The 14,465-nt window shown below is 39.5% G+C and overlaps 1 protein-coding gene across 2 annotated transcripts in view; it reads left to right on the top strand.

The window, feature by feature from the left end:
• Positions 1-14,465, top strand: part of SYNE3 (spectrin repeat containing nuclear envelope family member 3) — a 67,118-nt gene extending 52,653 nt beyond the window's left edge. For both annotated transcript variants that reach the window (XM_032691042.1, XM_032691040.1), the window contains exon 18: positions 3,508-14,465. In XM_032691042.1, coding sequence (XP_032546933.1) covers positions 3,508-3,705 — 198 coding nt within the window. In that variant the 3' untranslated portion in view covers positions 3,706-14,465. The remainder of the gene's footprint in view (positions 1-3,507) is intronic.

Genomic DNA, 14,465 nt, shown 5'->3' with positions numbered 1-14,465 from the left:
ACCTGGGCATATAAGTAATGAATCCATTTGTAAGATATCTACTGAACTCCATGGACAAGTAGTTCCCAATCCTGACTATATTTAGCTGTCTCTGTGCATAATCCTGCTGCAGACACTAAAGTTAATGATAAGTCTCCTATGCATTTCAGTGTGTGTAGGTTGGGGCCCTTATATATTAAGGGTTTATTATTGCAAATTTGCTGAAAGCACCAAACCCTCACTGCTCCTATGTGCCTCATTTTCAGTCCTGCAGAGACATCATAATACCATGTTTGTGATAACTGAGTCATTCCCATGACAACAAATGGAGTCAGAAATACAAGATTCTGACCTTCCTGTGTGATCAAACAAAACAGAGAAGCTGGGCAAAAAAAGACAAAAGTTCACCAAACACAAATGCCTATGAACTCAGCAAGGAGGTGGGAGAAAAGCAGCAGATAAAGATAAAATATTTCTCCTTCTCTGAAGTTCTGCCCCAAGGTAAATGTCCCTCCACAGGTTTTTCTCATGCGAGGGTCTGCTATGGTTAGCATAAGTATCTTCCCCTGCAGAAAGCTCCAAGGAGAGCAAACAATATCTTGTTAATAAAGCCATTTCACATTAATTCTTTCTGGAGGATGAACTGTGAAAAGCAATACTGTTTTACAGGTCCTTCCAGTATATCTAAAAGCAAGGCACTTAAATAGCATTTCAATCTCCTCCTATTTCTTAGAATTGCATTAGTAGTCTTTGCTATAGAAATCCAGGCAGAGTAAGTGACGTGCTCTGAAACAAATGCTGTATTGGTAAAAGAACTGGGGTAGAAAAAATGTTAGTGGCTAACTGGCAGTGTGGTCACCACAAGAAACCAGCGACAAGACCTGAGTGACCATAAGATATCTGCTCCCTGGGCTGTGGCAGGAACAGAGACAAGGCACAACTGGATCAGTTTCCCATTGGTTCATAGACCCAAAGAGATAATTGGGAAGAGAGGTGTTGCGGCTGGTCTGGCAATTAAATAATAGTTTCCGATTAAAGTAGCTTTCAAAACCAAAGCTAAAGGATTGACAGCAGTAAAACGAAAGTTGTAGGTGCTGCTAGGAAGACTGGTAGTCCTCACAACTGTATCAGTGTGTGATGGACTTCTAATTCCCACATTGTGCGAACATTTTTGAGACTTCCAGTCATAATGAACCACTGAGCAGTCAATCACAGGATCCTACCCTTTAACAACATCAGCATTAAGACTTACTGTGCCTCAGTGGTATAATAGAGAGCATGGTTTGAATAGTCCTAAGGTAGAGGTAACTCAAATCTGATCTTCCACTGACAGAACTACACCTGATAATATGTAAAAAAAACTTGCTCATAGCTTCTAGAGCTTGGAAAGGGTCTTTTTCCTTATAGATGGGGTGCTATGATAACTCTATTTGTAATATGGCTGTATATTATGGATGCAGTGAAGAATTAAGAATGAGAAATGGTCAGTGAAAACAGAGCTGTCAATGACAGTCCATTGGTTTACACTGACTGCACCAAGGAGTGGTTGTTTTGTGGCATTACAGAGACAAGCCCAGACAGGTGGAACCAACAGTTGTGGCCGCTGCCCTCATGCGTAACAGATTTAGTGTTGACTGTAAACAAAGAATCCCTGCAGGATCTTTCAGCCCATAGGCTAATGAAATCCAAGGAAGATAAAGGATGTCAGGTCTGGACTCCAGGAGTAGAGAAGGGAAAGTCTCATTAATACAGCTACTTACGCCTGATACTTCAAGAACAGGTCAAAGTAATAACAGAGGACTCCTGCTAGACAGGTTGGTGAAGCTTTGATTTTGTGAGTAAATGATCGCTGTACCCAGGGAACTTGCCCAGTGGTGCTCAAAGTCAGTCCCACTTACATCCTGGCATGTACACTTTACCCACTGACAGTTCCAGTGTTGGGGATCTGAGTTTTCGTTGGCCTCAACAAGCAAATTACAACCCAGATATAGTGGGCCAGAAATGGTAGAGCAAGCAGCTGTTTCTCTGCTGCCTCTGCATCTGCCTGACACAATAATTAAATCTCATCAGCCATTTGGTGTAATGGAAGCAAACCAACTACAACAGAAGGATTTTGCAGCACAACTGTCTCATGATGTGTAACTGCAGCTATATATTTGTCTTCATAATTAATTCTGTAAGCATTTATATAGCACTAGAAGGGACTGAGTAATTTAGAAAGCAGTGGAAGAGATCGTTAAAAATAGCAAAAGGCATAATTACTTTTTTTTATCATCAATCTCCTCCTTATCTTCTCTGCTATGTTCACCATGGACTATCCATGGTGGTGCTGTAGTGGGACAGGCATTGCCTGCTAAGAGTCCCATAGGGGCCAGAAGCCCTAATTTTGCTGCAGCACTGACATTGCCTGTGTCTTGAACACAACAAATTCACTCCCTTTTGTGGAAAATGTGGATCTCACTTCAGTGCAATTTTTGTGCTGATATTTGTGACATAGGCTGGTACCTAATGTTGTGGCTGCATTAAAGGCTGCATTTCTGTTCAGAGTTTAATTCCTTGTTTGATGAAATGAATGGGTTATTGAGCTCTCATCTTCAGGATTCCCTTACAGATAATTGACTTGACCTTTTTTTGGGGGGGAAACTCATGTGGTGTAGCTTGTTGTCAGGAGTTACCCAGGAATCTTGCCAGTGGAAATCTCCCTTCTGAATTAAATTTTTCTGAATTCTGTAGCCCCAAATTTGTTATCTCCTGGTCATGCTAATCCACATTAGATTCATGAGATTAATTGAGCTACTCCAGATTTGCACCAGCAAGTGTAATGGGACTTCTTTGTGTGGCCCTCCCATGAGTGCACATCAATAGATGTGACTTTATTGTCTTCTTCACTGTCAGTGTTGTGTTTCTTTCACTATTTTGCATCATACAAAATTTTAAGATAGGCCTAGTAAGGTATAAGAGGTACTGAGTCAGGCTGCACTACAGGGCCTTTTTTCTGTCCTCCAGCCTTGTAGATTCCAAAGCCAGGATTCAGAGCCTGTTGCAGCTGGGGAGATGATTATGAGCTGGATGAGCTGCCAAAGAAGCTCCTTCCTGCTGACAGAGAGCAGAAGGCTGGCTCCTCTCTTCCAGGCATCAGCATTCTCATTTTACAGACTGGAGAATAATTAAAGCAGAACTTCTGTGCCGTGTGCTGGCTGGGAAGGAACCAGTCGTCAGCTTGGACATGAGCATTTGTAACCACTGCTTTGGAATTGGAAAGCAATTGTTTTCTTCGAAGGTCAGCAGTGTTTTCCTTCTAGAAGACAACGGTTTGCCACAGTGAATTCTTGAAGATAGTGAAATATTTTCCTGAAAGGCATAATTTAACTACCAGCCTCAGCCAGCTTCAGCGTGCCAGGCACCCAGGCTGGATCCTAGGGCAAGGACAAGGGTTGTTCTAACCTTCTACCTGGCAGTTTGATGTAATTGAAGTGGGTGTCCCCAGTACTTCATTTCTCTGAGTTCTCTTTGGTTTGTGTCTTTCAGAAGCGCTCTGGAGGCGTGTGCTCATACCTGCATCGAGTGTGCTGGGCAGCACTACCATTGCAACTCCTCCTCTTGCTCCTCCTGCTCCTGGCCTTCCTCCTGCCGCTGGCAGAAGAGACCCACAGCTGCACACTGGCCAACAACTTCGCTCGGTCCTTCAAGCTGATGCTGAGATACGAGAGCCCACCCCCAACCTAACTTCTTGGCATGACACGAGGTGACTGGCAGAAATACAGGCTCTTTGTTTTTAACAATTGCAACTATCGTAGATTTTAGGGCTTCTAACAGAGCCGTCATATCAGCTGGATAGGTCACATAGGTGCAACATTAGTCCAATTTAATCAGGTATTTGAGCAAAATTAATATTTTTACAATATTTTATTATTATATTTATAATATGTATATAGGGACTGTGTATGTGTATGTATGTACATATATGTGTAAATGCATATCTGTGGTCAAACTAACACCCATCATCCACTCATCCACTGTTTAAGGATAATCCTGTGATGTTTCTGTTTCTGCCATCTTTCAGCAAGCAATACTGAAGGATGGTTTTGTTGTGGGGTTTTATGGGCGATTTTTAATATTGGATTCTTGTTGTTTACAACTGAAGTCAGAGCAAGTATGGGAACATGTGTGCATGCATCACAGCACAAACTGGAGAGCAGGCACAGTAGAATCAGGTTTGAAAACAGTGGTTGACATTCAGCCCAAGAAAGATTTGGACTATTCTATTTGAAATCTTGAGCTGCTTTTCCAGTATCTAGATACACGGAGTTCAGAAGCTAATGGGAATGTTGCTACTGACTTCAGTTGGAGTGGGGGTGGACCTCCTCTTGTTTTAAATTTTTTTCTTTTCCAATTACTGTGTTCTCTAGCCCACCTGAATCAGGAGAGGTAGAATACAGTAGGAAGAAAGCTGAGAAAAAAGAATATATTTTTTTAGCATCTCTTTAGCAGAAGAACTTTTAAAATCAGGTCATCATTTTCTGAACAAATCTGTGAGCACTGAACAAAACCTTGTATCAACTATCTTGCGTATAAAAAGCAATGGATTTTTTTCTGTTGTTTGTGGAGTTTTGTGGTTTGGTTTGTTGGAGTTTTTTACTATATAAAGAGGCATTTAGTAACGGATCATAAAGCCTGAACAGTGGGATGCAGCCTGGCTCAGTGTCAGCAAAGCAAAAGTCAGAAGTACTTTAATAATACCACCCTGGAAACATGATTCTTTCCTAGGATGCTTTTATATGAATGGTTTATTGAAATGATGTAAACTGATTGTATCAAAGAGAGTCAAGTGTAAATTTTCATATGGTCTAAACTCTAAAATTATGACAACTTGTCATTTATTTACCTAACCTTATGCCTGAGTTATCAAATTTTTGAATGTACCTTTTAACATTGCCTTTTAATGTAAAAGCAATTCTCACTTTATTATGATGAAGCCATTCTTAGTGGTGTTTTAAGTAGTTGATTCCTGAAAGAAAAAGTAATTTCTAAAAATGTGTGCCATTTTTGAGAACTAACCCTTATTGTCTCATGTTTTTAGTTACAGTAGTAATCATGGAAAAAAAAAAAAATTAACAGCCTCCTGGCTATGTTGCAGGAAGAACTTGTCTTCTGAGTATCAGTATGGGGTATTCTGTGTTTTTTCCAAGCAAGTTCCAAAATAATATAAAAGCTGTTGTGCAGCTAAATTATGTAGTAGCTGAGAGACTGAAGGAGGCAGTCATTTATTTAACAAAACCATTAAAGTTTTGCTAAAGAAGCAAACTTGGGTAAAACAGGGAGGTGGAGCAGCAAGGAGCTCATTATGGGCACAGAATGAGAGAGAACAGGCAAAATGAAAGAGGAGCTGCTAAACATAGAGAAGAGAGGTGTGCAACAATTTATAAAACCTAAGAAAAGGAGTCACAATTAACACAGAGGACAAAAATAAAGGCTCTGTGGAGGAAAAATCTCAGAATCTTTTTTTGTTCCCTCTCCCTGCTACGGTATTGATACTGTTCCATATTAAACAGCTTTTCTTCAGTAAGATTTAAAATGGGGCAAGTAACCAGTGTTCTGAGGAGACTCTTCCATGACCATGACCCTGTCACTGGGTTCCTAATAATGCTTCTGACTACACTGGGTTTACTAATGTTGGATTAAAATGCCAAAATTCTGCTAAAAATATAAAGGAGAGTGGAAGTTAAAGGAGATGGAGAAGGTAATCACTCAGAGCACAAGAACAGAATGAGGAGGAGCTGAGCTGATGTGGATTAAAACCTGACTGTCAGGAGATATCAGAAGAGCTCTCAGAGCAGGCAGAAGGGGACTGGAAGCAGAAAGATGAGGAGTGTGGATGTCTACTGAGCAATAAGACATTTACATCTGGAAGTAAAGGAGGGCCTATGATTTCTTTCATGACGGAGCCAGGTGTAGAGGAGGTATAATTTGTCAGAGGATGGGACAAATTAATTCTTTCTTTGCAACTGTTCTTTCTGGTGGCAGAAGACATACCTCTTCCTCTCCTCTGATTATCTGTGCAAGTGCCATGCACCATTCCTCTAAAAACTGCTATCAGCCCTGAGGGAAGAAACCTTGTGGCTGCCCAGCAAGGAGCTAATCATGATACACATCTCCATTTCAAATTAAATCCTCCAGCAGAAAAGAAGTGTGGGGAAGAGGGACAGTAACAAAACCAGCTCTGTGTGGTTGTGGATACGTGTAAGTGTGCACACACTTTTTTGTGACCTGGCTACGTTGCACTTCTCTGGGTCTTGCTGAGCTGTTGCAGGTGACGAAAGTAAAATACCAGTGAGAAAGTAAAAATAATGAGGAGTAATAAAGCTGCAAATGAAAATCAGTAGGGAGATAGAAAAGTTTTTTCTATGAAAGGACAAAATCTCACATCAGGTTTCTTTCTGCCCAGCCTTTCTGATCTGGGTGATTTGTATGGGTTCACAAATGCATTTGACACCACAGAAGTGTGTAATTGGGGGGAAAAATTTCTACACAGAGGATCATAAGAGAACAACTGCATCACCACCTTGATGTTTCAGCGTTGTGACAGGTTAAAAAAAAAACAACAAAAAAACAAAACTAAATTAGAAACACACTTTTGCTGCTGGGATTGCAATCAATTTATTCTGTAGGTCCCCTGTCTGTAATCTTGGAAGTTTTTGCTTTAAATCTCAGTCGATCCATTCTCATTAAGTAATCTAAATATCTCACATAAGTGATGAATATTTCTACTTCTTTGCCATGAAAACTCTCCAAAGCACAGGACTTTAATGTTCATGTCACTGAAAACAATTTAATTCTTCCATAATGTCATTGACCTTACCTGTCCAAGGCAGGTGTGAGATTTTTCTAAGACAGAAGTAAGAAAAAAAAAAATCACAAAAATACGCTTGAAATGTAAATGCAAAATTTATTTTCTTTTTTATTCTCTTATGATTTTTCTTTCTGAAAAGTTTGTCATACTGATTCCTGGAAGTGTATGTAAATATTAATCAAGTCGGTAATTGGAATAATGAAAACAATCTGACCAGTCCAGCTTCCAGGAAACTGTACAAATCTCAGATTCCTCAAAACACAATCTAAATCATACTGTTTCCAAATCAGTCCTGAAAATCTTGAGCACAGTTCTTTATCTTTTCTCACAGATGATTTGGTAGTTATACTCTCACTTTTGAGCCTATAAAATCCCCAGCTCATACATCTCTGACATCCAGACGTAACTGAGGTGTGTTATAGCTCAGGTTCAGACTGGGGCCACTGCCTTAAGACATCCCTTGCCAAAACCTGGGATGCACAAAATAGATAAGCGTCCAAAACTGAGGACTTGCACTCCTTTACCCTAATCCAGATCCAACCACTGTTAAAGGGTACTAAAATACTCTAAAATATATCGAATATATTTGTGGTTGTAAATTGTTTGTGCACCTGGTTCAGGCTGCATAGTCTGTTCTCCATGCAGATACCCAGTCTGTTCACAGAGCAGAGCCCTTACACATCTCTCCCAGCTCTTTTGCCTGCACTGTTGGACCCAGTACTTGATTGACCATATTAATGACCCTTCAGTGTTGAAGGCAAAATCCTGCACTCCACTGCCCATGCATTACCATAAGAATTCTGCACAGCCCCAAAGGCACACTTCATACACAACTTTTGGCAAGAAAGCCAGCCTAATTTGTGCATTGTAATTGATTTTGAAGCCAGATGCTTTCAAAAGAATTTTCCATGACAGCAATACATTGAGGTAGAAAATTGCTATTGTGCTACGTGTCTATTAACAGCCCTTTTTGTAATTCCAGCTAGCAATTTAAGTGGTATTAAATATTATTTATATATACCCTCTTCAGAAATCTCTGTATGAAAAACATGTTCGGTTCTAAGCACACACATTATAAATGTTGTGTTCCTCTGCTAGCACTGAATCTCCAGAGCAGTCATGATTTCTACCAAGTGCTACCTTATTTGTAGTGACTGAGATACTTACAAAACTCAAACATTTGAGGCTGCAAATAAAGCTACTAGCCTAACTAATAAAACCGTCTAATGATCACTGAATAATTTTGAGAGCTTTGAGAATGGCTTTGCACTTCTCCTGAATCCCTTTTGTTGGAAGACCTCAGAGAGAAGAAATGTCTCCAAAAAATGGCCATCACTAGATAGACAGATGGTAATCTCTGCACATCAGAAGAAATAGTATGTTCTCTTTAGTTGCTCTAGGACCTCAGGAGTTTGCTCCATCTGATCTCCTCTTCAATATTAAATAGGGAATGTTTTACTTTGATGTGTGTGCATACACATCTCATTAGCACTAAAGAGATTTGAAGAGTCAGTTCATGTACAAGAATTCTTTTAACTTGTGTCGACAAGAGAGTATATTTCCTCTTTTGTTCAAAAAAAAAAAGAAAACTGCTGTGTGACAGAGGTTCCCAGAGCAAACAAAGCCTTTTGGAATAACTGAAGATTACAGACTGAAATTACGTTGTCCACCATAGGAAACTGAAGAAATAGTTTTGCCTTTCAAGATATTCTGGTGTAACACCCCCAATAAATATATCTTTGCCAGGCATCATATCTGTCTTTCAAGTCACAGGTTGTGTACTCAGTATCATTTGCTAGTCTGCAGCTGAAAACTCGTGTACCCAACCAACTATATCAGCTTCTTCCAGAGTTGCTGGAGGCTGTCGAGGATATTCTTAGCAGTTCTCAGATCATTGGCCTGCTCTGAGCCATTACGAGTTTATTGCATTAGTCGATCTGTCAATGTTTGGCAACTCTCAGAAAGCAGTTTATTAAAATACCAAAGATAATATTTCTGTTACAGACAACATGATTCATTCGGAAACCACTCTCATTACTTTTGCCATATTTAAAGAAAGATATCTATTGGTTATGCTGGAATATAAACAGTTAAGTTGTAGATGTTGGGTAACTGTGTGGCATGTTTTAGACACAAGGCATTCTGACTTGTACATGTCTGTTTAAGAATTGTGGGTTCATGTTGCATTTGTTCCATGGTAAAACAAAACAAGACAAAGATTCTTCAATGTAGCCCTGAAAAAAAAAAACAAAACCAAACAACAAAGCAGGATGGAATAATCTGTCATACAGTTGCTTTTTTTATTATCTCTTGTCTATCCAATTTAAAATATGATTATGTGTCTACAAGAGAGTTATCAGTAGATCTGGAAACAAAGGAATATATATCAGGAATATACGAATTCAAACAGTAGCCTAACTGGCACCTCTGTTCTCTAACCTGCTTCAGCAACTGCCAGATTTTACCTCATTGTACCATGAGCTAACCACCCTCCTCCTAGTAAAGCATGGGTAAGATGAAACTGCTCAGGTTAAAGTACAGCATCCCAGTGGAAGCAGCAGGAGACATTAGGTCTTCAAAAGGCAGCCTGATATCTTGATGCAAGAGAGGAACTTGTACATTTGGCATAATGAGAGCAGCCCAGGAATAATGACACAGGAATGAGGGCTTGCCATCCTGCTTTGCCAGACAAAATTTTGACAGTGACCATCAGCACTATTCAGTTTCATGTCCTTGACTGTGGAAGGAGGCTCCCCTCAGGATGATTCACTCTAGCTGAGATTTGAGCTCTGGAAGTAGCTTTTTCTTTTCGTTAAATACAGAATAAACTGCTAAATTAAACCCCTCAGTGACAGATTAATGGTAGGTAGTGGGCCCTGATGCTCCAGGAAAAGATACAGGAAATGCTATTGTAGATAGAAAAACGAGTCATGATGGTCTCTCTTCAATCCTTAGGAGATAGAAATTCACTGTAGAGCTGAAGTGGGAGTTTTTCTGTTCCTTTGCAGGTAAATGTCAGGTGTTGTCTTTAGTCTTCTGAATTTCGTGGGTGAGCCTGTTCATAGCCTTGCTGAATGCTAGTGGTTTTCTGGCTTCAAAGCTGTTTATAACAGTAAGCTCCACATTATTCCTATGAGTTGTGTGGAAAAGGTAATCCCTGAATTGGTTTTGAATCAAAAACTTTTTGTTTGGGGGGTGGGCATGGTTTGATTTTCCTTCTTTGACCCCTTTGTGTTGAATCTAAGGAAGCAGAAAGACCAGCACTACCCTCTCCAGGCCATACTTTGTCTTTCCTTCTTTTATGAGAGCAGAGGAGGCTTGGCTTTTTCTCCTTCCCAAAGTAAATTATACCAGTCTTTTATAGTTTTTTTCCTATTACAGTTCTTCCACTCCCTAGATCATTCCTCTTACGATTCTAGATAATTTCTCTTAAGTGTTTCCAGTGGCAGTTCTTCCTCAATACCTATAGCAAAAAATCTGATCTGGTTTCAATAAATTTAATTTCAATAAATTTTTCTCCCATTGCAATTCGTCCTGCAGATGCTCTGCCTGTTTCTGCTGCCCCCTGTGTCAAAACAGCCTTCATCACTATCTGAGGGGACTCTGGTCCTGGCCAGCCATCTCTTCCAAGTCTCCTGGCCATGTCCTGCCTTCATCTGCCTTCTGTTTTGGCTCAGGAACTGCTCTTAATATTCACATCTACAGACAGGAGTGTGAGGATGTTGCTTAACAAACAATTAATAAAGAAAGCCTTGCCATTAGCATTGTTCATAGCCTTCCCAGACCCTTTTCTCCTCTCTAAGCAGGTTTTGGTGTGTAATCCAATTACTGAGTGCAGAAAATTGCCCCTTAATCAGTGCAGAGGGCCAGTGTTTCAGTTTCAGCTCTATTATCCTCACATTGTCACTGCCAGCGTACGTGCTCACATGTGCTACTGGGCCAGGCTGAGTGCTCCAGGGTCTGTGCCCTTGAGCTGCCAGGAGTGTTTGAATGTTGTTGTCATACACCCTAAATAAGCCAGGACCCTTTTTTTGAGCTGGGGAAAAAAAAAGAAAAAAAAAATAGAAAACTAAAATGGGCGCTTTTAACAAACTGATTTCGCAACTCATTTATCAAGCCCTATAGCAAACCATTTATTTTAGCTCCTTTTTCCTCCATCAAAAGCTGTATGTTAAAAGGCAGAGGTGAATTTCGAGGGGCTGGGAACTGACGGATGCAGTGCCACCCGCCCTCACCGGTGCTTTGCCGGGAGGCCTTCCACTAGAATTCAGGGGTAGGAGCTGTTATTTCTCCTGAGGTGAATCCCACCTGCAAAATCAAATTATTTCTTTTGTCAGGTCTAGTAAGCATTGAACACCACAGACTTTGTTTCACTACAGGTATGAATGAACGCCTCTGTACGGTACTTTCCATTGCTATGAAATATATATGTATGTATGTATGTATATGTGTATATATATATATATGTAATGGGGAGCATAATTATTGTTCTACCTAAAGAAAGGTGACATTCCACTTCAATGTAACTTTTAAGTGCAGCTTTTAAGAGAAACTGTGTCTTAAAGGGAAGCTGAAAGAGTTTAGAGGTATATGTGTTAATGAGCTTTAATAAGCTCTGAGTTTGGGTTTCAGTCTCTAGGGCAAAATGCACCCAAGATGATTTTCCCATCACCTTTCCAGATCACACCCTGTAAGAATTTAACCTGGGAGGCACTGCTTGAGCACTGGCTGTTCCTGAAGGTATTTGGATGTTGCATGTGCTGTGTGTCTGTCCTCAAGTGTCGGCCTCCATTTTGTACATGGGCTTGACTGGGAGGTGAAAGACACACCTTTGTCTTGCTCCAAGACCCTGATGGTAATATTTGCCTCAGCAGATGTTTTCTCTTTGATCAGTGTAACTCCTTCCACTTTTTTTTAACTTTTAATTTGTGTTAAGTAAGTTTATCAGGTGATTCCAGGAAGGCACACTCCATCTGCCCAGCATCAGAGCTTCCCTTCCAGCAACATACCTTCTTCTCATTTGTTTACTTGACTGTACTGGACCACTGTGAAGCAATTACACAAGCAATAACACAGGTGTTGCATTTTTCTGCCATTGCCTTTTGTAAGACACAACTCTCCACTGACATTGAAAAGTGGTGGGAGACCCAGAAGCTGCATTGTTGTTTACTAGCAATATAACCAATGCACAGTGTTCCTACAGAGGGCCTGTCCTCACTCTTTAGAGCAGCTGGCTGTCTCAGGCCCAATTTAATTCACAAGGCTGGATTATAAACAGTTTTGGATCTCTTCACCAACACTCCATCAATCTTACTTCCATCAGTTTTTGTGCTTTTGTTTAGTTTCAAGCTAGAAGAAAGTTTAAAGAAATGTGCTAAGACTCCCATATAGGGTGAGTAAATATCCCATATGTTTCACAAAAATTACAACAAAATTAAGGGATTTGCTCTCACATTGAACAGAACTAATAAGAAGTTCTAACTGAAATATTAAAAAGTTATTAAGAACAGCCTGAAATTTCTGTAATCAAATTGTTCTCTGCTTTTAATTTAAAAATCACCAAATACAAATGAGGTTCATTTTGCCACCTTCTTTTAGAAGTGGCCTGAAATTAAAATTTGAATCCTCCCTAACAGAAGGTCTATTGATGTGGATCTAAATTGCACCAGTCTGTCCCATGTTAGATCACCCGCCTCTGGGCAGAGGGAAAACCAAAGGCTGTTCACAAGAGAAACTCATGTTATGAATGGTTTTAAAATTCTTCAGAGCTCCTATCCACTTCCAAATGTCAGTGATGGGGAGGATCAGAAACCTTCCTGTGAACCCTGTCATTTCGCATGTTGAAATCCTGGCTTGAATTCAGGTCTCCACCTCAGCTTCTTGTAAATGTTAATATTCAAGTAGAACAAAAACCTTAGAGGCAATTACAGCATGAACATCTCTTCTTGTTTATGTATAGTAGCTGATAGCAGAGTCTGCAATAATAATCTGTGTTTATACATGTGCTGTTTAATGTAACAGTTGGGTACAAAATACCTTTTAACTGTCACAAGAAAATAACTGGATTGATGTCACTTTTTGCTTGTATGAATATAATTATTTGCCTTGCAGGGACCAGCTATACTTTTGTCATGTTATTTATGATTTTTAAATACAATTGTGATAAATTAGGCTCATTTCTAAGATAAACAATACTGGAGCCAAGCAGCTGCCTCTGTACATGTGCATGTTATCACAGCTGATATCAAGTCCAAGTCAGACTCCTTGTCTTGCTTGGACCTTTTTTTAACCTTTCTGGCTTATTCAGGGAAATGTGGACCAGTCTATTTTCTTATTAAAAATATGGCTTTGTGAAAAGCTGAACTTATTTTTTAAATCCTTTCTTTTCTGATTCAGAAAGACTGTAACAATCATATTTTTCTAAACTGCCTATTGTTTGTGTTGGGAAAGGATATATAGATATATATTTTACTCTACAGATTTCCATGTACTGTTGGAACTCTTTTTTTTCATATATATCTTCCTATTTGCTAGAATTAGCTCAAAAAGCTGTAAGCTTCTGTATACTGACTCTATGAAGTTCTATAAAAATGCAGCTGCATAAAAAAACTGACTTTATTTTTTATGTAAATTGTTAGAGCTAAGTCATCCTTAGTGTTATACCACGTGAGATGTATGGAAAGAAATCAGGTCATTGTTTTGAAGGCTGGACAGCGTTACGTGACACTTCCTAAAAAGTCTTGACTGAAAGTCAGGAAGATTTACGTTAAAAATTGTACTACTTTGGGCCCTGATTCTATAGTTTTTTCACACTGTTTAGAACCTTATTTCAAAATTAGTGCCATGGAATTTCATGGGAAACATTAAAAATAAGAGCCTATGATGTGTGAATAGCTGTGAGAGAAAAAAGACCTTTTCTAGTGAAGAACAGGGCCTTTTAACTAGTTAAGAGGTGATGTTTTGAGTGTTTCAGGACAACTTTTTGTGTTTTTTTCTGAGCTGTGCAGTCCTGTTTATTCTGGATTTAATCCATAGCTGAAATGCCAGATTAAATTGATTGAAGCCTCATGTGCAGATGAACATAATAGAAAGCTGTGGTGAAATATTGCAGAAAATGGCCTGATTTCCTTCTTCAGAGCCATAGCTAAAGTAACTCACAGCCTTGGCTTCTTTGCACCTGTGAAGCAGAGGCCCTTGCTTTGTACCTCAGCTGTGGTATAACATGGAAGGATTTCTGCTCTCTGCCTGGAAAATACTGTCTATTCCTCGTCCTTGTCAAAGCATAATATTTTCTCAAGTAAAAAATCTGATTCTTCAAGACTCGTCCAGGAGTTAAGGGGCAGCTGGAACCTTCTGTGATCTGGCCACACTATTCCAAAAGTTTATCCCTCGATGACAAATAAAATATGATGTGACTTTGCTGTTTGCAAGTAGGATAAAGAGACTGAAAATTCATCACCCCAAGCCCTAACCTTGTGACTGTTCTATGATGCTCCACTATTACCAATGAACTATGTTGAATCAGATTATAAAATCAGAGTATTTTATTGCATGTGTCCTTTTTTGAAATGTAAACATAGTTGTATTCGATGTTGCAGTTATAATGCAGTAAATAAACACGTGCATTTCTTTTTAA

Source organism: Chiroxiphia lanceolata, chromosome 6 (assembly GCF_009829145.1).
Source record: "Chiroxiphia lanceolata isolate bChiLan1 chromosome 6, bChiLan1.pri, whole genome shotgun sequence".
NCBI lineage: Eukaryota > Metazoa > Chordata > Aves > Passeriformes > Pipridae > Chiroxiphia > Chiroxiphia lanceolata.
The sequence above is the reverse complement of the archived record's forward strand: the minus strand, read 5'-3'. Positions and strand labels throughout refer to the sequence as shown.